At 39.9% G+C, this 22,658-nt stretch overlaps 1 protein-coding gene across 2 annotated transcripts in view; it reads left to right on the top strand.

Annotated features, from left to right (window-relative positions):
- PELI2 (pellino E3 ubiquitin protein ligase family member 2) overlaps window positions 1-22,658 on the top strand; it is a 63,016-nt gene that overhangs the window by 22,214 nt on the left and 18,144 nt on the right. Inside the window, exon 2 of one of the 2 annotated variants that reach the window (XM_086891978.1) lies at window positions 2,371-2,500. In XM_086891978.1, the coding sequence (XP_086748104.1) occupies window positions 2,371-2,500 (130 nt within the window). Of the gene's footprint in view, window positions 1-2,370; window positions 2,558-22,658 lie in introns of both variants that reach the window. The other variant, XM_086891977.1, reaches the window with a different exon arrangement.

Genomic DNA, 22,658 nt, shown 5'->3' with positions numbered 1-22,658 from the left:
CTGTTGGGTGCTGAATCCAGCTGTGGAACAGCTTGAGAGACCTGGCCTAGGAAAAATGAACACCTCTTCTGGCTGTGGAAAGAGGCAACTTCTCACACCCTCTTTTCTTTTCCCCTTCTAAAACGTGTGTGTATCCCTAGGAATTGTCCCAGCTATTTCTACCGCTGTTGGATCAAAAATCAAACTTGCAGGTCCATAATTGAAGCATAACAAATCATAAAACTACCACTCAATTCCTCCTGCCCTTTGTGAAAAGGAAATGTGAAAATGGGCACAAGGAAAACCTTCATGAAAATCTGTCAGTGCTAATCAGGATGAATGAGTTCAATGTTCACTTTGCTTGTATTTCCTTCCTATTTGAAGATTCCAAGAGGTCTTTTAACCTTGAACTTTTCTTTATTTATCTATTTTAACAGTAATTAAACCCCACAGAGACCTGAAATTAAATAGATTTGCCTTCCCCAGTTAAAACTGTGTTCTGAAAATGAGAGGAAAAAAACCCCAAACAATAAAACCCCAATTGCCTGGTTTTAACTTCCAGTGGAACTACTTTAATTCATTACTGTTTAACAGTTACACAAGTATAAGAAAAATCAATTACAGGATATAAAGCTAGCAATGGTAATATATAGTAGTAATATATTATTTCTGAGGGAATTGTTACTTTTTTAGGTTTCCAGATAAAAATACTTGTAGAAAGAATGTTGTCTTCAACAAGTTAAAACTTGCTGGCATATTCCTGATAATAGTGTCTTTGAAAGAAAGCATGTGCATATACCCAGGGAGATTGAAGTGGGGAATCAAATAACTCTATTTTAAGGGCTGGTATTTAAGCTGCCTGTGGAACATTTTGATGTAGCTTTCTAGGGATTGATCTCTTCTGATGAGGATCCACAGGCTGCACTCCTCTGCAGTAGAGTTAATAAGAAATTTCCAAGGTGCAAGTAGGCCTGGCATGAAATAGTAGTGATTTACTCCTGTTGGTTTTGTGCTGTGTTTGGGAATCTCCTTTAACATTCCAGAAAGACACAGTGGTCTTCCCTATGAAAATGGGAGTGAGAGGAGAAGTTCAGCTGGAAGTCTCAACTTTTTATGTGGCTTTAGCATTGTGTATTAAATGTCCATTTTTTTAAATGTCTGCGTTTTAAATCTAGAGCAGTGAGATTTGAGACAATTTTTATCTTAAATCTGTTCTTGCTTGTGCTCAGTCATTCAGCAGTCCTGCCTCTGGGATTCCTAGAAGGGTAGGAGGCTCTCCAAGTACATTCTCCTGTAACACAAATAGTTATATATACAGGATGTAATAATAATTTAAAAAAATATTCCAGGTTACTGCACTGCTGCCTCTTTCCTTTTCATATTCTTTTTCTGCCTGCAATATTAACCTGTAATCATAAAGACTGTAGGAGAGGGATAGTAGAGAACAGACCTCACCAGTAGGACAGAGGAGATTTATCAGTGGAGTAATATCTGTAGTTTCTTGGACAAAAGTCTGAAATCTCTGAGGATCAGGAATGGAAGAGTCAGTAAAGCCCTGAAAGCTCTTCCAGCTGAGAGCTGGCAGGAATGGTGGTGAAAAGTCTCTACCTGACCTGTCTTGGGGATGAGGTGATGGTGAATTCTATGCTTGTGCACTGCAAAAAAATTTCCAGTTGATCCCTTCCCTGGGGAAGGAGCTCTGTTCCCTTGAGGCTTCAGACTTCTCTGAATGATTAATCCATTGGGTCTGTGTCCTCAGGGAGAGATGAAAGAACTGTCGAGGGCTCCTGTGTTATACCTGATAAAGAAAGTCATTAGTGAGGCTTCACATAAATTAAAAAGACTTGGATCCCCTTTCCTTAATAATAGATGAAGCCTTTAGGATTAAAGTTTTTTTTAAAAATAGGGGGAGACACAACTAGCAAAGCATTCTATGTGAGTAAAATTCCTTTTCACATAATTTTACTTGCCCCTAAATTATTTTGGTTTTCCATATTGCCCCTGTTCTTCATTCCTGCATGAGATGTGGGCAGACAGGTGGTAGGGTAAAAACATTTTAGAACTCCTCATACTCTGAAATTAAAATGAAGTTGTAAAGTTTGTTCTTCTAAATTCCTTTGATTCTAGATGTGAACAGGTGTTTCTGTGGCTGAAAAACTGAGCATTTCATTTGTAAATTGTAAATGAGAATAAAATTTCAACCATTGATAGGTAAAGAATGTTTGAATGCTCAATTCAGGAAGCAAAACTTAGCCTGATTGTTACTTCTTTTTGTTTTCCCCCATGCATTTGGTGATACCAAACTCTCTTGTGGCCAAATTACCTCTCTCTCCTTAGCTGGATTCCAAACTGGGACTGTTTTATGCTAAACTTTTTTTCCTTTATTTCCAGATATAATGGATCCCTCCCTAATGGAGACAGGGGGCGCAGGAAAAGCAGATTTGCCCTTTGTAAGCGATCGAAGGCAAGTGGCGTTAAACCCAGCACTGTTCATGTCATCTCTACTCCTCAAGCATCAAAGGTATGTGACCCTGAGCAAATCCTGGTTTTGGATCATCCTGTGTGGAGAACAGCTCAGGTATTGCTGCTGATTTTCCTTGCTGCCAGTTTATTCTGTGCTTGTAGGATACTTTTGTTGTAATGGAGAGGCTGCAGTGGATTTGCTTTCTGGGGTGTATAGCTTTAATCCAGTTACCTGTTTAAAATAGTCTGTAAACTCGGGTATGAGATAATCTGACCTTCCTGCCCTGGTCAGAAAGCTGGCTGTCAGTGCTGACTGTTTTATCTGAGCCATGGATTACACAGGAAATAAAAACATGGGAAGTATTTTAGTTTCTTTCTCATTGGAGTGATATTTCTTTCCTCTTCAGGAAGATAACTGACATGCTATAAAAAAATGTTCTGATCCCTTTGGGCCTTTCATTTTTCTGAAAAATGAAGGGCAGATTTTTTTCAGACAAATTTTTGCCTGAAGTTTAGTGTAGGTGAAGGAGGAAAAGCAGCAAAGGTAATATATTAACATAGTAACATATTAATGTATAGGAGTGTCCACGTCAGAATTCTGATGGTTGAATGTACTTCAGGCTGCAAAAGGTCTTCCTACCTCTCTTGACAAAGCCTTTTCTTAGAAGCAAGAAGTTTGTAGAGTTTCTGCTAAACTGAGTTACATGGTGGCACTCACACAAGAAGATGGTTTGTGTGAAATGTACCTCACTGAAATATCTTTTGGGGCAGAGAGAGACTCTACACTGTGCTCAGAAATGTGTTGTCTGACTTGGACCAAGAGAAGAATATGGAATTGTTTTCTTTTCTAATGCACACCATACACAGTATATGCCTAAACTTACCAAAACACACAACATCAGAGCTTGTTCTCTTTGAACATTGTATAGGTGTTGCCTGCTGCAGATAAAGGAGTCTTTTGGATTAAAAGTTAGAGTAAATATTTTTCAGTGTTTCTATTACCAAAATGAAAGCTTTTGTGAGTTAAATCTTCCTGATGAAATCAGCCTTCAAAACAGACCTGTAGTATATGTTGGTAATTCTAGTTTGTTGCTTAAAATGTAACAAATGGGGGAAAAAAGTGTTTTACATAGTGGATGAAAATATAAACATTTTCCCACTGGATGATCTTAAGCATTTAGACTGCAGATAGTATTTCAGCATTTGAGTTGCAAAATATTTAAACACCTGGCAGACACCAGTAGGAACCTGGTTAATGTTCATCTGTGGTGTTATTGTAGTGCAGATAAAATATGTGTGCTGTACAAATTCGTGCCCTTATAAAGATAGCAGAGGGTCTGGGGCATTAAAGCCTTTCCTCTGAGCAGTTGGATTTGGGTAGATGTGTCAAGTTGAGTGTATTTTGCACTTTCTCTGAACCCTTAGAAAAGAGCTTTAGTGTATTTGTGCTGCTGTCTGGGGCAGGGCTGGTGGATGTGTGCCAGAACAGTGGTGCAGTGGCTCTCAGTGAGTGCTCTTCCCATGCACAGAAAGGACACTTACATTTTAAAGATGCTGTCATCAGCTTTTCTCACATCTTGGGCACCAGAGCCTGAATTGTTTTACTGAGAATTGTTTCTGCATGTAACTTGTGTAAATGACTGCAGAAACATAGGCTAATAGAGTGAGCTGCTTAGTTCTTAGAAAATAATGGGCAACATGACCTCAAAAGTTTGGTTGTGCCCTCAGTCTTTCAGTCTTAACTCGTATTTAAGGATAAACAAGCAGAAACTTGTGCTGCCTAGGATGTTAACAAGTTTCCTCCCTTTACATCCTTCATTTTAACTTTTCAGGTACCAAATTTCTGTTTTGTTCTACTTATGTCACTGTAAATCTGTGAGCAACAAGTCCTGTTGCTTTTTGGGTGGTGGATTTAGCAGAAGTCCTGCCTGCCTCCATTGGTTTTACCTCTGACAAACAGAGGCTTCAATAAGGTGCATGGCTGGTTTTGTGCTGATTACATTAATGCAGCAGCTCAAGAACTGTAGCTGTCACCAATTTCAAGTTGGTGTGTCAGCCTGAACACTGCAATAGATGGTGAGAGGATGCTTGTCATGTTCCATTGTCCCTGCTGTGCAGGTGTCAAGGACAGCTGGAGTAGCAATGGCTTCAGTAGTAAATTTAGCTGAGCTAATTGCATATGAATCACTGCCTTTTGTTTTTTCCACTGAGCACTTGTTTTTTGCCACTCTGCCTTCTGAGGTGCTGAAGAAAGTCCAGAAATGTTTGGCCTTCTGAGGGTATTTGGGTGTATTTAGGAGAAAAGTAGTGCATAGAATAGTAAGTCTCAAGTTTTTTTTCAGAGTTGTCATTGTTAAAATACAGAGGCATCTCTTCAACATTATGCACTGGACTTTAAAACCTATTTTATGAACTCTGTGCTTAGGCACCATTCAGTAAATTGTGTGGCATCCCCTATTTGACAAAAATCAGACCATTTGAGATGGACTTTTTCCAGCATTGTCCAAATTGGTTTGACTGCAAGAAAGAGCTTAAAACTCTCCTGCTGTCCTAAGCTTGTCTTTGTGGACATGCCTGGGGTAGAGTTTTCTCTACCTGAATATGGATATTTCTCAAAATTTTAATAGTCCCCTTTGCTGAATTAGAGAGTTCAAAATCTTTCAAAATCATCACATCACAGGAGAGAACATTCCTTGCCTCTTGACCTGGGTCTCGTGATGAAGAGGAAGGTTTATCAGTCACAATAACAGCATTTGGGAAAACCTTTCTCTGACTACCAAACTCCTAGGTGCAAGTTCACTGTTGGCTCTTCATAACATAGGTAGGGTTGGTAATTTTTATTTTCAAGCTGCTGGAGCTGTTTAACAAAGTCAGAAGTCAGTTGTAATGTTCATTTCATTTAGTTGAGTTGTGTTAACTGTTGTTTTCATGCACAATGTTTAATGCTATGAAACTCCAGTCAGTGTCTGCTGGTGTCTGAAATGATCACAGGGTTTTCTTGGGCAGAAATTCTCTAGTAAGTGCTGAACTTTAGGTGAGAGTGGGATAAAAGGTTGTCTTTGGAATAATCACCTGTGAATGATGGGATGCTGAACTGGACTTCACTGGGTTTTGGGAGGAATAGAGGAAGTTTTGATAAGGTTTTTTTGTATTTTGGGGGTTTGTGACATTTTTTTTTTTGGTTTGTGATATTTGAGTCTAACAAGGAAAGAGGTGCCTGACTGAAAACAAAACTAGCTTAATATCACTGGAGTGATATTTGGGGACAGATCTTTTCTTACAGATCTTAAGCAGGTCAATAATATGCTGTCAAAATAAATCTGTATGATCCCAATTTCTGCAAAGCATGGATGTTCCTGTTCCAGTCCACATGGAGTCTCTTGATTCAGTGGATCACTCAGTTAACACTTTGTCCTGTACAAGCACAGGTAAAGCTTCACTCCTCATTGCTCCTCTCCATGACCATCCCTGGCTTCTTGCTGGATGTTGTTAGTTGGGATTCTTTGTGGAACTCCCATATGAGAGGGGTGCTGGCAGCTGGCATTAACACTGAGCTCACTGGTGTTACTGGAAACTCTGATCTTGGAATCCCCTGTGACTTTGGCTCTGCAAGCATTTAGATTTCTCTATTGGCTTCTGATGCTTCAGAATTCTTCCCATGGGTGTGAAGTTTAGAGAAATGAAGGGGCTTCATGTACATTTGAATTACCTGAAGTATGGCATTAGGAAGCAGGAATTGTTGACCTGCTGTCAACAATTGCTACCTGCTGTAGCCCTCCAGGATTCCCTAGGATTACTCTGGAAACATGACTGAATTTCCTTGTTACAGTGTGGATGGTAATTGAGACTTTCCAAAGTATTCAGTGGGCAAGAGAATATAACTGCTGAGCATTGGAAGTATTCCTTTTTAACAAGGGAATGCTGTGCTTTCCTGAGTGATTGCATGTATAAATAGTGACTCCAGAAAAGATTCCAAATGCCTTTTGAGTTGTTGAACACTTGAAAAACCCCACATTTAATACCTTTCTATGGTGGTGTGTCTTGGTATTTATTATGTTTGTCTTTCTTAGGGTCAAAGTTTTCCTTTGGTAACCTGTGGTAGATAAAGGCAGCCTATTTTCTGTCCCATGTAATAACTATTTCAAGCTGACTGAGGAAGATCTCTCTGACTTCCAAGTCCAATTACCTGCCGAGTTGGCTTCTGCTTTGTGCTATCACAACAGCAGCTTGGATAGTCACTGGCTGGGTTCCTGCAGCTCTAATCAAGTTTCCTGCTGCTGCTGGAGAAGAACAAAACACAGCCATACGAATAATTATTAGGTCGGGGAGAGAGCTGCAATTTGTGCTTTGAGTGACGAGAGAAAATGAAAGTATAGGAGTCTTGTGATTAGTTATCTACTGTAGATATTGCATCTGCTTTGACGTACTTTGAATTGGGAGTAAAAAGGCCACAAATCCTTTTGGCACTGACAGCTTTTTGGTGTTCATTCTGAATGAGAGCTGTAGAGCTCAGCTGCTGTCAGGTGGATGCTGTATCTGACAGTGGCTTCTCTCTTTCCTGTTGGGCTTATTTATGGTCTGATCACTTCATGGAGCACTAATTTGTTCTGAAGTAACTTAATCACATAGGTGTCTTGAGAGCCCTGGCTTGTGCAGAGGCAGCTTTTTATTGGCTCATCAGACTGGGTCTGCTTGAATAATAGTTTCCTTGGTGTAATGTCCTTTTCTTCTATTAAATGAGCATCATCTTAACATGTTAACTCCCTACCCCTGTGCCCTGCAAATAGCAGGGAATGGTTAGGCAGGAGAAAATGGTTACACCAATTTCACTGGTAGGGCTGAATAAAGAACAGCCTTTACTTGGTTTTGAAGCTGCCTCCTGAGCTTTTGGGTCCTGTTGAGTAGAATGCATGTCAGAGGTTTTGGAAAATCATTTTATAGTGTTTTCTAACAAAACCCAGATGTTTAGTGAAGGAAGGGGAATTAAAAATTGCTGAGGTCTACAACAATTATTTTTTTATGACTTAATGTTGTTTTTTGTTTTTGTGCTCTCCCTTCAGAGGATAAAAAAAAAGATCAAAAATACTTTCCTTGTAAACTCTCTTTAAACTACATCTGCTCTAAATCAATATTTTCGAGCACATTCTACTTGAACATGGTGCCCTTTGAAAGCAGAGGAGGATGCAGTGATCACCAGGGCTGGTGTCAAGAAAGTGGGGAACGTTTCATTTCCCCATCCGCTTCCCCTTGGCCTCCTGCAGGGAGCCAGGCTGTGGAAGCGCTGCTGTGCAGGATCTGTCACTTTGCAGCTCCCTTGACCATGTCAGAAATAACCTGGGGAGTTTGGACTTGTGATAATGCAGAACCAGGGAAAGGAGAGGCTGCATCTCAGCTGAGGTTTAAATGCTGTAGTGTAAGGTCAGACACTGCAAAACTTGCTGCCCATCACGGAATGTCCTCGATTTTTTTTCTGCCACGGGAAAAGCGACGAGTAGGATTTGTACTGGAGATGGCAGAGCCACTTGTTTCACTGGAAGATGAAAATTTCACAGCTTGAGCTTAATGTAGCATGACGTTTAAAACTGTCTTGTTCCAGTTTGACTGGTTCCTGCCTGCTTCCCCACCGTTCCCCAGAATTTAGAGTGGAAATTTTGGACCACCTGCTGTAGTGGTGAAGCTCTATCCTGTTTCATATTTATTCTGTTTGGACTCTAAATTGGCTGGAATGGATCTCTGGTCTTGGAAGTGCACGTCTCCTGAGAGCTGGGCTGCTTTAAGCTTCCTAAAATTCAGGAAAACTCCCCTTTTTTTTGGGTCAAATGAAGCTGGATGGCCTGAGCATGGTATTTCTGCCTTTGGTGGTGCTGCCTTTGGAACTTGTTTGGGATAACACCCTGTAAGTTGGCAGTACTGAGGAACATTCTCTTTAGAGTATTGAAGTGATGGGGATCTGCTGTGATATTCCAGGTATTCAGGTGGGCTGTGCTGGGGCACAATTGGGAACAGCCTGGTGACTGCAGGGGCTTGTATACAACTATTAGAGCCTGGGACTGTCAGCATCTGTAATACAGGAATTCCTCTTCTCTGCACAGGTTGCTTCATGCTCAAAAGAAAATGCCATGACAAGGGGAACATGGCAGCTGATGATGGATATGCTTTTCCTGTTATCTCAAACTGATGTCCAGACGAAATTGTCTTAAATGGATGGAACATTGTGTTTTGGAAAAGTCAGGTAGTGTGTACTCAGTCAGAGAGCATGGAATTGTTCTCCTGGAACAGAGGGTTTGGAACTGCATCAAAGAGGAGATGAGACTTCTCTGCTCCAGGGCTTTGTTGAGAGGGGCAATTATTTTGAAAACACAGAAAGCAACTGAAGTATCATGGGCCAACAGCAACTTTTCAAAGAAACAAACAGCTGCTACTCCTGTTTTACAAATTAGAAAATACTTGTTTTCCAGAGTGCTTAGAGATTTTGTTGATGGAAAGAACAAAATCTAAATATTTCTCTTTTTGAGAGTCTCTTATGACTCCATCTGTAAAATGAGTAATGTTATCTGTTTGCCAAGGGAAGAACTAAGAGGGGTGACTCTCATGACACTCAAAGATTCCTCTTTCCACTCTGTAGGTCTCTTGTCTGAGACATGTTTATGCTTTCTTTTAGATGTAGATTTACTTTGTTTTGAGATCCTGCTGGTTTGCTCTTATTCAACACCAAAGACCTCGCAAATATTTTAGGAGAAACCAGGGAGTATTTTATCCCGATAATCTCTTTTGAAGGGATGTATTCCCAGCAAAGTGCTTATGGTGATGCTTCATTGGCTGGATGCTCCAAGCTCTTCAGCTCTGCATGCAGAAATTCTCTGGCAGTCATGAAGTAATTCAGAATTCTTCTGCATTGTGGCCTTGCTTCTACAAGATTATTATCACTTTTTTTTATCATCCCTGAGGTGTCCTTTCATGAAAACGAACGAGTCCAGCCCCTGGACCTACATCAGAGCTTGTACTTAGGTGACCTCTGTGTCAGACTGAGTGTGTTCTGTACAGACTTGCCTTGAAATTCTGCATGTCTCTCGTCCACAGTGATTCTGCCAGTTCTTCAGGAAGTTCTGGACTCTGCAGATGCCTGCTGTGAGATAATGCTTGTGGTAATCTATACTTTGGCCTTCTAATTTCAGTAGCAGCAGATACCTATCGCTGTGACTTGGGGAAGCTCATTAAAGGCCCAGCATTGCCAGCTTGCTCTGTTGTTCAGCCCTCTGCCTTCTCCCAGCTCTGAGGGATCTCTCTTCCACTGAGTTCAGCACAGCCAGGGAATGATGGATGCTTTCTTCTCTGCTTTTTGATACCAGCAAGCAGGGAGGGGTATCACACTCTGGCCACCTGAAAAACTCTGAGCACTGAGCTCAGGATTGCACATTTCCCAGGGACTCTGACTCTGGGGGCTGTGGCCTGAGAGCAAGGCCAGTGTCTGAACAGTGATCTGTCTCAGGCTGGGGTCAGCCTGGATTGTTGCACTCTCAGCCTTGGATGTTGACAACAACTACCACTTCTGTGGTCCCAGAGATTTTTCCTGGGAACCTCTCTTGTTTTGTAAGTTTAAGATATCGAGAGATGTTTTTCTTTCTCTTTTGCCCTTACCCAGGGTAAGAAAAGGGGAAGCAAGTACAGGTTTGATTTCTGTGTATTTTAGTTTTTTTTTCATGAAGATCATGTGGCCAAAGAACTCTGGTTCCAGGACCTGTAGCTGCACAAATCTGTTTCTCCTCCCAGACTTAACAATTGGTTGAAGGTTTAGATGACAAAGCACTCCCAGTTTGAAGCTTGGATAACTCTTGTGTTTAAAACAATTCTATCCAGCATTGGTTAAGGGTGTTCCTGAACAGGGGAATCTGAAATGAAAGAATATGGAACTTCCCTTCCCTGATGAGATAAACCACATTTTATACTTGCACTACAGCAATGCAAATTTCTAGATTTTATTGCTAACCTCAAATCCCAGAGAAGTTTAACTGAAGAGATGCTTTGTTTTGTAGTATCAGATGACCTCTGATAATGAGGACATTGTGGAACTAGAACATACACCTTTACCCCTGGATGACCAGGGCATTTCTGAATCTGTAGCAGCTTTTTCTCTGGCTCATTGGTGAATTCTGTGGAAGCTGTTCTTTGGGTAGTGAGTTACACCCTCTGAGGATCAGAACTTCTGTTCCCTTCCCCAGACAGTGCTCTTCCTAACAGTGCTGTTGCTGAAGCTTTATTTCAGCTGAATGAGTCCAGAATTCCAGAAGAGGTAATTAAAGAGATCATATGGTTCAGAGAAGGTGAGGGAGAGGTTCTGTTTTGTGCTTGAGGTTTTCAGAGAGTTTGAGTTATTAAAGCAAAACTTCTTGTGTGAATGATCAAAAAACCCTTCAGTGATTATGGACCAATTTCTGTAGCTTGCACTTTTGAGGCACTGGACTTTGTATATACAAGCCTTAGTAGTTTTGAATTTTCCAAAAAGGTTTGGAGGGAATGTTGGATAGGACTGTGAGAGCAAATGCACAAAAGCTGGAAGGGGGCCTGAAAGAAATTTTGGGGAAGCTTTGTGGATTACTTTTGACTTGTGGCCTTCCTATAGTGGCAGTTACCATTATAAACTTTGGACAATAGGCTACAGTGTAAAACATGCACAAGTTTTTCCTCCTCCCTGTTCTCTCTACATTAACATTTGGTTTTCCATACCTCTGTCTCTTAGTCAGCCCACCAAAGAATCTTCCACTGCTGAAGGTCAGGAATGAGGCAGTGCCTTGGTGGTCCAGGTGGGAGGCAGGGAGAGACAAAGCTGACCTTGCTTCAGCATGGACAGCTGCTCCCAGTTTGTTCCCAAAGAAAAGCTGGCCTTGGAAAGCTGGATTGTGAAACTTGGAAAAGCACATAAAGTGTTTTCCCTAACTTATCCCCCCTCCCTCCTCAAATCGTTCTCAAATCTTTATTTGGTGTTTTGTCACAAAAATTGACTCTGTTGCTACTTGAGTGTAATAAATAAACTGCAGAAGTCAAAACAAAATGTTTGCAATTTTGTTCCAGAGACAGCCCATGCTGACCGTCTTAAAATATCCCTGTGTTATGATCTTGCCTGTTACTGGAAACTAACTCTCTATAACTCTCCTTTCCTTGGTTAAAAATACCTTGGTTATTTAATGTTGTCTCCTGGTATATTTGCACTGTAGTAGCAAATACTGCTGGGGTTGAAAGTATCACTGTGCCATTATGTGATGCATCTTAAAACAAGGCTCTTTCTGAGGAACCTTTTTTTCATCTCCAGATGAAGATGTGCTTGCTAAATGTAGAGGTAAAGCTCTGATTTTTTTTCTCTGACTGCTGAGAAATTCTGTGTAGAAATCCTCCGATTAAAATTTAGCCATAATGGTAAATAAAAATCCATATGTGCACTCCAAATACAGCATGACAAAGGAGAAACCCATCATACAGTGTGGCACTGTGAATGCACTGAGGTTTTTTCTGGCTGAAGTAGTAATTGATTTTTACTTGGTGGCAGTGAGTTACCTCATTTAGCCTTAAAAACACTAAACCACTCTGGAACAGGAGTATGGAGGCACCTTCCTCAGTCAAAGGCTTTGATGGCTTCAAACACATCTGTGAAAAGGGGAAAATTCTGAAATTTTAACAACTGATACTTCTGCCTCAGGTTGGTTTGGGGCTATGCAAATGCTGAGAGGTGATATTTGCCTCAACAAGTGGATGTTAGATTTTCCATTCTGTTCCAGTGTTTACCAGCTAGTGCCTGGCTGCAGCACTGGTGGTGGAGCAATAATGTGAATTAGATGGTTTATGATACCCAGTCTTGCTCCCAGCTCGAGAGTAACAGTCCTGCCTAGATTTGTTCTGACTAAAGCACTTTGCATTAGTAAAACCCCACAATGATGCTCAAGGTACAGCAGTGGAGACAATCCTTCCCTGTGGCAGCCTGGCTGTGCCAGGGTTCTGGAGGCTGAGACTGGAGCCTGTGTTGGAACATTTGCTCTGTGTGGGAAGATGCTGAAGGTTTGGCTGTGCAGGGCCAGTGGAGGCTCAGGGGTGGCTCAGCAGCACGTGCAGGTTTAGGACACGTGGATTTGGTCAAGGCTCCAGTGACTCAGATGTGTCCAGAAGGTCATACCAATTTTGGGGATCTGAGTTGCTGCTGCAACCCTGGCTGAAGGTCACTCCAGAAGCAACTGTAGCCAGTTTGTGTACATGGGATGTTTGACAACTTGTGAGCCTCATGTAATCCATTGTCCTTCAGTCATTTTTCTGCCAAAACCTTGAGTGTCTGCAGAGTCACTTTCTGAACTCCTGCCAACATTCGGATACTCTTTGTTTGGGAGGCAAGGAAGTTGTCTTCAAGGAAATGTCTTATCCAGAATAATTTGTTAATTGTGCACAAATGGTACATAGGCTGTCTTTTAGCAGTACTTTCCTGGCTTTCACTTGCCTACTTGTGAAATATGTTGTTAGCACCAGTAAAAGTTCATAAATCACAGATATAATCTGTGTATCTAATCAGCCTGTCCAGTGTTCCGGGATTATCTCAGTCTTGTGTTTCTCAGGCTTAACAGGAAGGAGAGAGCACTTAGGACACTTGGTACATGATGTCTCTTCTTTATCACTTATATAACTTTATTCCTGGTTGTGTATCAACGTGTATTTGCAGAACAGTGAAGATAAAAAATAGTTTTGCTTTAAAACGGAAATCCTCTTCATTTAAATATTATGTACTCAGAGTCTCCAGACTTGGTAAAAGCTTGCACATTTATTTCCCATGATGGTTTGCTGTTTATGTGCTTTCATTCTTTTGTTTTTCTTTTTTTGTTTGTTTATGCATTGATATAGATACTATGTCCCTCTTATTACTGAAATAGATGAGCAGTGTTAAAGAAGACATACAAACTATTGGGAGAGGGAATGCAATTTACAATTATAATTCTTTCTCATAAAGCATTCACTGCTTTTAAATCTATTAAGTGCCTGCTAACTATAGCCAGTATGATGATTGAATGCTTTTTCATGCAGGCTCATGGAGACTTGAAGTGGAATAAGATTCACCTTTGGAATTCACTGAGATAACTTTGTCAACAGCAAGAAATTGCATGCAAAGTGGAAAGGCCAAGAATGTGCTGAATGTTTTGGCATCATCAGTACTGTATTAATCTAATTTCTGATTGTGCCTTGCTGTACTAGTTCTCTATTAATAGTTTCTTATACTGAGGGTAAGTTTTGCTCTACATTGGGGGAAAACACCTTGCCTTGAAAATAGGGGTTGTGGTTTTATGAAGGTGCTTTTGGCAGAAACTGAGATTAGTACCTGTCTGAGGCAGGTTGTGTCTCCTTGTCAAGTGGCAGGTGGGTTGGTTGTCTGTGTAAACAGTGAGACTCTTTCTCTGATGTGGTGTTCTTGCTGCAAGATTGTCGGGCTGGGACTTAATTCCAATTTTACCAGGAATTTTAAAGCATCAAAAACCGGGGCTGAATGGAACTTTTTGATAATTGACATGCAGAATCTGGCTGTGATAGAGTTATGGAAGGATGTACAGTATGAACTTTTAATGAGAGGATGACATTTCACGTGGAAATAAACTGATACAGAAGCTTGTGCTTTGTCTTCATCTCCTTGTACATCACCTCCTGTGCATCTTAGAAATGCAGACATAATACAGAGTGTAAAGAAGAAATGGATGCCATGAATTGGTTTGTAAGCCTGGGTTAAAGTCCTGCTGTTATTTTCCTTCCCCTCTCCCATCTCCTGCCACTGACCTGTCTTGGTGCTGCTCTCCTTTGCTCTTTTGTCCCTGGGAAGTGAGGGACACCAGGAGTGTGGATGTTGGCTTTTGCTTTTTCTGATTGGTCTATCAGTGAGATGCCTTTGAGCTTTTTTAGGAAAACATTTTGCTCAACACTTTCTTTTTGGGAAGAAGAATGTTAAAACTGTACTCATGGGGCTTTAAAAGACAATTTTCCTTCTCATTTTGCATTTTATATATAAAACATGTATACACTGTACTAAGCACTCACTACTGGTGTAGAGCCTTGCTCCTGCTGGAACACAACATAAAGTAAAAATAGTCTGGTGTGCTCAGGAATTGTGAGATTTGCTGTGTCCCAGTTTTCATTTATAACAATCACACTTGCACTGTGTTTGTCTGTCACTCCATGTTGGTAATATTTTGATTTTTATTTCTTTTCTCTTGAGCTGGCAAGATGAGAACCTTCTTTTTGTCATAGTGAATTTCTTTGCAGCAGTGCACTGACAGAATGGAGGGGATGTATTGGCAGGATATTCCATATATCATTAGATCTAGAAAAGATTTTTAATAATCCAAAAATGTAGAACTACAAATTCACCTCTTCATTATTTGTTTTGAATGCCTGTGTTCATGGAAGTAGTTTAGAGCCCTGATGGTTCTGGCTTAAACCCTAAATTCTTCACTGACTCCTAGGTTTGAATTTTCGTGAATAAACAGATCTTAACTTTGTAAAGCAGGAATTGATAGGATTTTGTTGCATTGCTGTTTGTTCATGTTTCTGTGAAGGGGAATCCTGGCCTAAGAGACATGATTCTGTAATTAGAATATTAGTTACACTAGATTACCTCTTTCAGCTTTACTGAAAATCAGTATTTTCCTGCTTTGCTAAGTGTGATGCACAGAGACAAGCACTAAAAATTACACGTTACATTTCAAACTCTTCTGCTGTCTTGATATTTTCCTTGGTACTCAGTTCTTTCTGAAGGGAAGAATGTAGGATACATGCTGTTCTTTCATAGCTCTTGTTTCCTCAAAACTATTATTATTTTCCTTGGAAGCCAGTCTGAACAGAAAGTGTCAGTCATGGATCTGTGTGTCACACACCACCGGTGTGTCATCTCCCGGTGTCACAAATAAAATGAATCTTTCCAGGTCAGGACAGAATTTCAGCTCATTTTTCCTGGAGTGTTTGTACTGGAGAAGCCTCATAGTAACAACTTTTTTTTTCTTTCCTCCAGGAGGAATGTTCTTTGTTCTTACAACTCCAGCAAATTGTTCATTTCTGAGCACCTTCCCCATAAGTGCCGCGTGGGTTTTTTGTTTGTTTTTCACTAAAAATAAAAATCTCGAATTAATTTGTGAAATGGTGTTTGAACTTCCTAACAGAAGTTAGTCAGGTTGATGTGCAGCGAGACAAAGCTGCAATTATCTCTATCTTTGTACTCCCTAGGGGCTTCATTACAGTGGCTGCCGTGTCCCAGCAAGGTGAAGTTCAGGATTCAACAGACACAACAAATTATTATTTTCTGTGTGTGTGTAATATTTCATCCCTGCTGATGGAACGTTTAACTGCGAGTTTGTTTTGTTGTTGTTTTTTTTTTCCTTGCTGTTGTTGTAGTAACAGGAGAATCTGTGCGAGTTCAGACAGACCTGGTATTATTGAAACCGAGTTATTTGATAGTGATGTGGCAAAAGTATCGACAGTTCTGCTGCATCAGCTCCTCCACTGCTATCAGCCAAAGACAGGGACACTTCCAGCCCCAAAACAGCTTTAAACTGCTCTATTTCTAATATTGCTTAATGCACTTTGACAGGCACGTAATGCTCTAACTCTTAAAGCCTCACACTCTTAACAACAATTTCATGATGGACTAGTGTGGGTTTAAGCAGGCTTTCCTGAAGTTTTAGCTTTGCTGATCCAACCCTGAGGGCAAGTACTTAATACTTGAGACCCTCCAGACTGTTAGTTACACTTCACAGGAACATTTCCTTCTTCAGGTAGCACTTTGTCTTTTCATAACACTTAAACATCATTTCATTTGACAATTTTAACTGAGCTTTGAGTGGCAGCACAAAACTAATACATTTTACTAAAACATAATACATATGTTTTATGAATGAGGATACATTCACTTACAGACACAAAAACTGTCTTATATTTATACTTTTCACTGCAGAATATTGTTGCACATCTGTTTTTTCAAGATCTTTTAAATAATTTTTTAAACAAATAAATTCTCTTTTTTTTTTTTGCTTGTGTTTTAGTAGGACAATTCTTTTTTTTTGTAGAGATATCTTTGCAAGCATTTAAGTATTGAGGCAAGTCAGGGGAACTGAATAGTTTATTCATGCATTTATAACTCCTTGTTAAGGGAATGTCTATAATATTTTGAAAAGAATGTACTTAAGTACCTACTTGCAATTCACAGTGCTCTGTGCCTGGAAAGTGAGCTTTAGCTATTGTTCAATATTTATTTTTAGAAATTGTGGTAATGTGGGCAGAAGTCTATTCAAAATATTTTACTTAAAAGAGAGTATGTCAATATATAGATTTGGCAGGATGCAAATCTTGGCTTTTTCAGCTCTCAGCAAGGAGAGGGGGGAAAAAATGTACCAAGACCAGTGAGAATGAAATGCTGTGGTGCTGTGCATTATTTTGTTGTGTTTCAATGGCAGATGGATTATATGAAGGACAATCCCAACCTTCTGCAGGTGGGATTTGTCATTGGGGTTGAAGACAAGGTAGAGCACCCAGATGAAGAGTCTGTAGTGAGTGTGGAAAGCAGCAAATGGGAGAAACCCATTTAGCAGGTTCTAGTCCCAAAAATTCCTTGCTTGCTGATATAACACAAAGAATCTGACATTTCTGTGACTTGCTGAGTGTATGTGAGATGTTGGTATAATAAAAGACGCTTTGAGAAAGTCTATGAGGATGCAGTCAAGAGGAATGAGGAATTCTAAACTATTTATCCTCGTGTTCATGAGGGAGGGATCAGTTCCTCATCCATTTGGGTTAGATTGGATCCCTTTTCTGTAATGAGACAATCTCTGAGTTTGCTGGGAGCAGGAGAGAGCCTGGCTGTGCCTTTTCCAAAGGAAGGGAGACATGGCAAAGCTTGCACAGCACCTCCCCACTGCCTTTTCATCCCTCTACACACATTTTTTCCCTGTATTTGGGGGAAAACTGCAGAACAGCAGGTGTCTGTTCAGTGCAGGGTTATAAGGTGAGTCCTGGTTTATTGAGGACTTCCTAGAAATACCATTTTCTAAATGAATGTGTTCCCAAGGATCCTAAGTGGCTAAAGAGAGAGGGAGAGAGCACCTGCTGGCTTGGTAATTGATTGCTGGAGTGAGAACAGTGGGGAATTGCTGAAGAGCTTTAATGGTCCGCTAAGAGCTGGAAAAGGGATAAGGAGGGACCAGATCCCTGGGCAGGATGGGAATACAGCACCACTGAACACTGGTATGAAAAGTCAGAAAGAGAGAAATGGAAAGGAGCTTTAGGTGATGTTATCTTCACTGTTATCAGCTGGTTATTAATTAATTTAAATCCTGGTAAATTATTTGTGAAATTGAAATTCCTGAGCTGGTTACTAATGGAATTCCATAGTAATAAGCAATTTTCCAGCATTAACTGCATCACATGAAAGAAAACCTTTGAAATACAGCAAAGAAAACTCCAAACCTCATAAATTTCATTTGACAAAATTGGTAGCAGTTCAAGTGTCAGAAAGGTAAATAAAACAAAATAGCTGCAAGGAGTTGTCTGGATAGCTTGGTGATATGTTTTTTTTTTAAAAAAAACCCCACATTAGTTATAATTAACTATAACCAAAATACTAGCAAAGTGAAATATTTGCAGGATTTCAGTTGGGCTGTAGCTGTTGCAACAGGAACAGCCTGTGCCTTGGAAACAAGAGTTGTCCCCAGTTAGTAAAAATGTAATGGATTTCTGGACTGCTACTGGGAATTGTGGAATTGAACAGTCTGTGCTGACGAGGCTGCGTTATCCAATACAGATCTGCTGTCAAGTGTTGAGAAGGATTCTGAAATACTGGAGAGGATTCAAACAGGAGTAGAAAAACTGATTTGAAGGAGGGAATGGAGAGAGTCTGCCTGGTTGAGCAAATGAAAACTGGCAGCTTAAATGAGTTATCCCACAAGTTACTCACCACAACTACCCAAGAAACCCTGGCAGAAAGTGCCTCACCAATTTGATTCTGAGCTCTGGAAACTGCCTAGGAACCGTCACTTGCTGCTCTATGAAAAAATGATTCCTTAAAAGAAATCTGGTTTGCTTTTAATTTAGTATATTTTACGTTTCATTGATGAAATCAAATCAGCATGAAGCAGATTGACGTGTTTTAGCCAAATGTGATGTACTTAAACCAATATGGGGGACAAGAGGATGACTTTGGAAAATAGCTAGTATGGGGAAAATTTAACCTGATTAAATAATTCTTCTTAAAAATCTAAATTACAATTTCTTTGTGCTCTTTTGGAGAAGACATTAAGTGTGCAGAAGTAGGTGTTCACTGCTGTCCTTAGGGTCTGGTAAGAGGGTAAGGTGAGTTGTATCCCAGTAACTGCAGGGTTTTGAAAATGATGGAAAATGTTCCTGTGTGTTGTTGTAGTCACTGTGTGCAGTGTGTGGAAGGGGAGGGCAATGGCTGTTGGAAAAACAAATTGGGGCTGTTTGTGAGTAAATGCAAAAATGGGGCCCCCCTTTTTTGATGATGCTTGTAGTGAAAGTGTTGCGTACATAACGTAGAGAAAAAACAAACCTGGGAGGATTAAAGGAAGATGCCATCTTTACAGATGTTGTATTTGTAGATTTGTAGCTGCAGTTCTCCCTGCAGGGACATCAGGGTGCAGGGAAGGGCCTGAAAACCCCCAGCCTTGATGGATGCAGGGAAACCCTCACAGCTCTTGGGGCCTTTTGTTCCTGCTGCTTCATTAGGCAGAGCAGATGTGAGATTTAAGGGATTATTTGCTACTCTTAGAGGCTCAACAACAAAATCTGATACCAAAAAGCCTCAAACTCGAGTTTATATTTCGTCTGGGGAATTGTAAATTTGGAATGATACTGTAGAAAGTGTAAAATGTAGTTTATAATCTACCACAAATTTTGGTTTATGGCTTCCGTGCTATCATTTTAAATCTGTTTTAAACCAGTTATCTGCACTCCCTGACCTGACTTAAGAGTCAGAGGGCAAATCTCTTGACTGGAAATAATTTTACATCAGTTGCCACGTACAGAAATGAAAAGGTCAAAATGAGATACCGTGATAAAAGGTGTTCTGAATTACCTATTACATGTAATAGCTGTATTAATAATAACAGTAGAGGCTGAGAGAGCAGGATGGGTTAATGTAGCTGAATAAAACACCTTTTAGGTGTGAGATTTTTTTCCTACATATTACCTTGCTTGTTAAAGAATACATGTCATTATCCCAGAGATTTAATAACACATTGGGGGATCAATGCAAAAATGAATGTTTTGATAGGACAAGATACACTGAGACAGGGGTAGTTGGTCATGCTGCAGGTGGGGAGTGCATTCAGTTATTGAAACACTCCAACCTTTCTTTTCCTTCAGTGTTTATAGAACCCAAGAGAGAGGTTCTACTGCAGTTTTCTGAAAGGAATTCTTTAAGTAAAGCCAACTATTTGTGTACAATTTGTATGTAAAAAGAATTTTTGTGTTGGCACTGCACTCTGTGGTCTGCATTTCTTCAGCACTGCTGTGCTATTAAGTTCTTGTTTTTAAGGATCAGTGAATTTGTACCAGCTTGTCGGGTGGTTGTTAGAAAAATGGATAAGTTTTTTTTCAGTTATAATTATATTAAATGTGAATTTGAATATACTCATCATTTATATTGACTTTGAAGTGATTATCTTTTAGGATTTCCATTTATTATATTTGCTCTAAAAATACGCACTCTCTTAATTATTTTTTTTATCTGGCATTTGATCTGGATTGCCATTTTTATCTGTTGTCTTTAATTAGGCTTCCTGCTGGGTTTTGTAGCTTTACAGTTCATACCTTGTGAAAGAATCGATTGATTTCAGTGCACATTCCCACGGTTACTATTCTTAAATTGCTTTCTTAGCTCAGCAGAGTGGTGACAGAGTTTTTGCAATTTGATCTTCACAGCCACTGCTGTTTATTTAAAAAAAAAAACAACAAAAAACCTGCTCATGATTTTTCTACAGCCTGCATTAGATGATTTGATAACTTATTTGTAGGCAGTGTTTGCTCCAAGGAGTCACCAGAGCTGCTTCTTAATTCACTCACCCCCAGCTGACTTCCCTGCCAGTTGTGCACAATATCTGGTGGCTTCCTCTGGATACCATCCAAGTGTTCCAGAAGTGCACAGGAATGTGACTAACATTGCATCCAAAGCATGTGATTTCAGCATTTTTAATTTTATATAAATGTATATAATGCATGTTTTCCAAATCATGTAACAACTGTCGTTAGATAATTAGTCAAGAGAACGTGAAGGGCAGGTAAGTGTGGAGATGAAGGCTGGTGCAGAGGAAAGGGACAGTGGAAATGATTTAGATGATTCTGGGATTTATGGGGAAGCTCTCTGGAAAGTCAAAATGGGGTTTTTGGCAGAGGGTTGCAGAAGGGAAACTTTATTCTTCTAATCCCCAGCATAAAAATGATGGGTGAGTAAGCAGTGGTCTCTTGGGCTGTGTGTGAAATTTGTAGTGGCTGTTCCAAGTCTTGCTCTCTGTAAACTGGTAAAATTGTGGTTTCAAATATGTCAAATGCTGCTCTTAAAGCTTTCAGAAACATGTGTGTAAATTCATGAATTTTTCTTCAATGAAGCAATAATATTGAACACATTTATCATCTTTATTATGGGCACCCTGATAGTGATGTGTACTAAATACCCTTAACTTTCATGAGATCAGGATTCAAAGCTCTGCCAGGAGAAGAATCAACACAGCAAAGATTTTCCTCCTCGTTAAAACCTAGCTTAAACAACCAATTTAAGAAAATCAAGTAGTTTAAGACACCAAATTAAAACCATGCTTTAAATTAATTTATACTGGGAAACACAATTAATTTTTATGTAAAGAACTACCCAGGCATGCTGTGAATAAAAAAAAAGGGCCTTGAAGTGCTTTTTGCTGTTTGTAATTTCATAAATCTGTTCTCCACATAAATGTGGGCTGCTTTATCCTAGGAAGCACTGGATATTCTATAACCCTAATTAAAACTGTGCCTTATTTACACTGTGGGCCTGCTAGGTGCATTGTGTCATTATTTAAGACTGTTACTCAGTGTATGTTTCATTTAATATAAAGCCCCAAATCCCACCTACCATTGGGTATTGTATTCTTCATAGAAATAGTGGCATATCCCATAATTTTGCTCCTGCAACTCTAGTCTTGTGCTCTACCTCTTTATTTTTAGAATAAAAATAAAATATAATTTTAAATATTTTTCTGTTCTTTTTCTCTGTGTGTTCAGATAATTTGGGTCTTATTACTAAAGGTAGAGCTGGAAAAAAAAGTGTTAATATAGGATGGAGTTGTGCAGAGCTTCTGTCTGAGAGAGCCTGTTTTGGAGAGGGGCAAAGCAGGTCATATCAGTGGTAAAATCATGTTGTGTGAAGTGCAGAGCTTCTGATGAGCTGTTCTCTTATCTGACATTACATATGAATAGAAAGCAAGTTGCCTGTAAAGCTTGCTTTAAATTTTAATAAACTGCAGAAAAGATAAGTGGTAATTTCCTGATGTGGATGCATCTAGTACAGCCTGCTAAACCCAAATTTCAGGATCATAAATTTTAAAATGAATCTTTGTGGCTTGAATTTTTAAGCTGGCATGATAGATTTAAATTTTAGGGAAATAAATTTCCCTTCCTCTCCTCTGTCTGTATCAATCTTACTGAAAAACGACAGAAGATTCGAATTTGAGAACACAATGAAAATAACAGGAACGGAGAGCAATAGCGGCGACTAATCCTCTAATTACTTTCTCTGAACACTGGGAATTGGGCTGCAGAATATCCTTCAGTACAATCTAGACTAAGCTAAATTTATTCCATTCCAAAGCTGTAAAGGGAGGGATTTTGCTACCAACTCAGAATAGTAATGGGTTGTGGTGGTCTTTATCTGATGGGAGCGAAGCAGATGTGGCTGCTCTGTCAAACGCCTGTCTACAGATTGGAATTTTCCTGGCTCTTAATTGCCCTGTGCTCGCCCTTTCACACCCTGGGGTTTGAAATGTAACCAAACAATTCCATGATTTTATAAACGGTGGGGCAGAGCAGTCTGCTCTGGGCATGGGGGCTGAGGATGTGGCACATTTACAGCAGTGACTGTTTGTGTTGGACTCTGCTGTAAAAGTTCTCTTTGGCTCCACACTGATATCAAAGCTATTTAGTGGCAGACATGACCTATATTTTGG

This window comes from Cyanistes caeruleus, chromosome 6, assembly GCF_971803275.1.
Source record: "Cyanistes caeruleus chromosome 6, bCyaCae1.hap1.1, whole genome shotgun sequence".
NCBI lineage: Eukaryota > Metazoa > Chordata > Aves > Passeriformes > Paridae > Cyanistes > Cyanistes caeruleus.
Note: the sequence above shows the minus strand (reverse complement) of the source record. Positions and strands in the feature narration are given on the sequence as shown.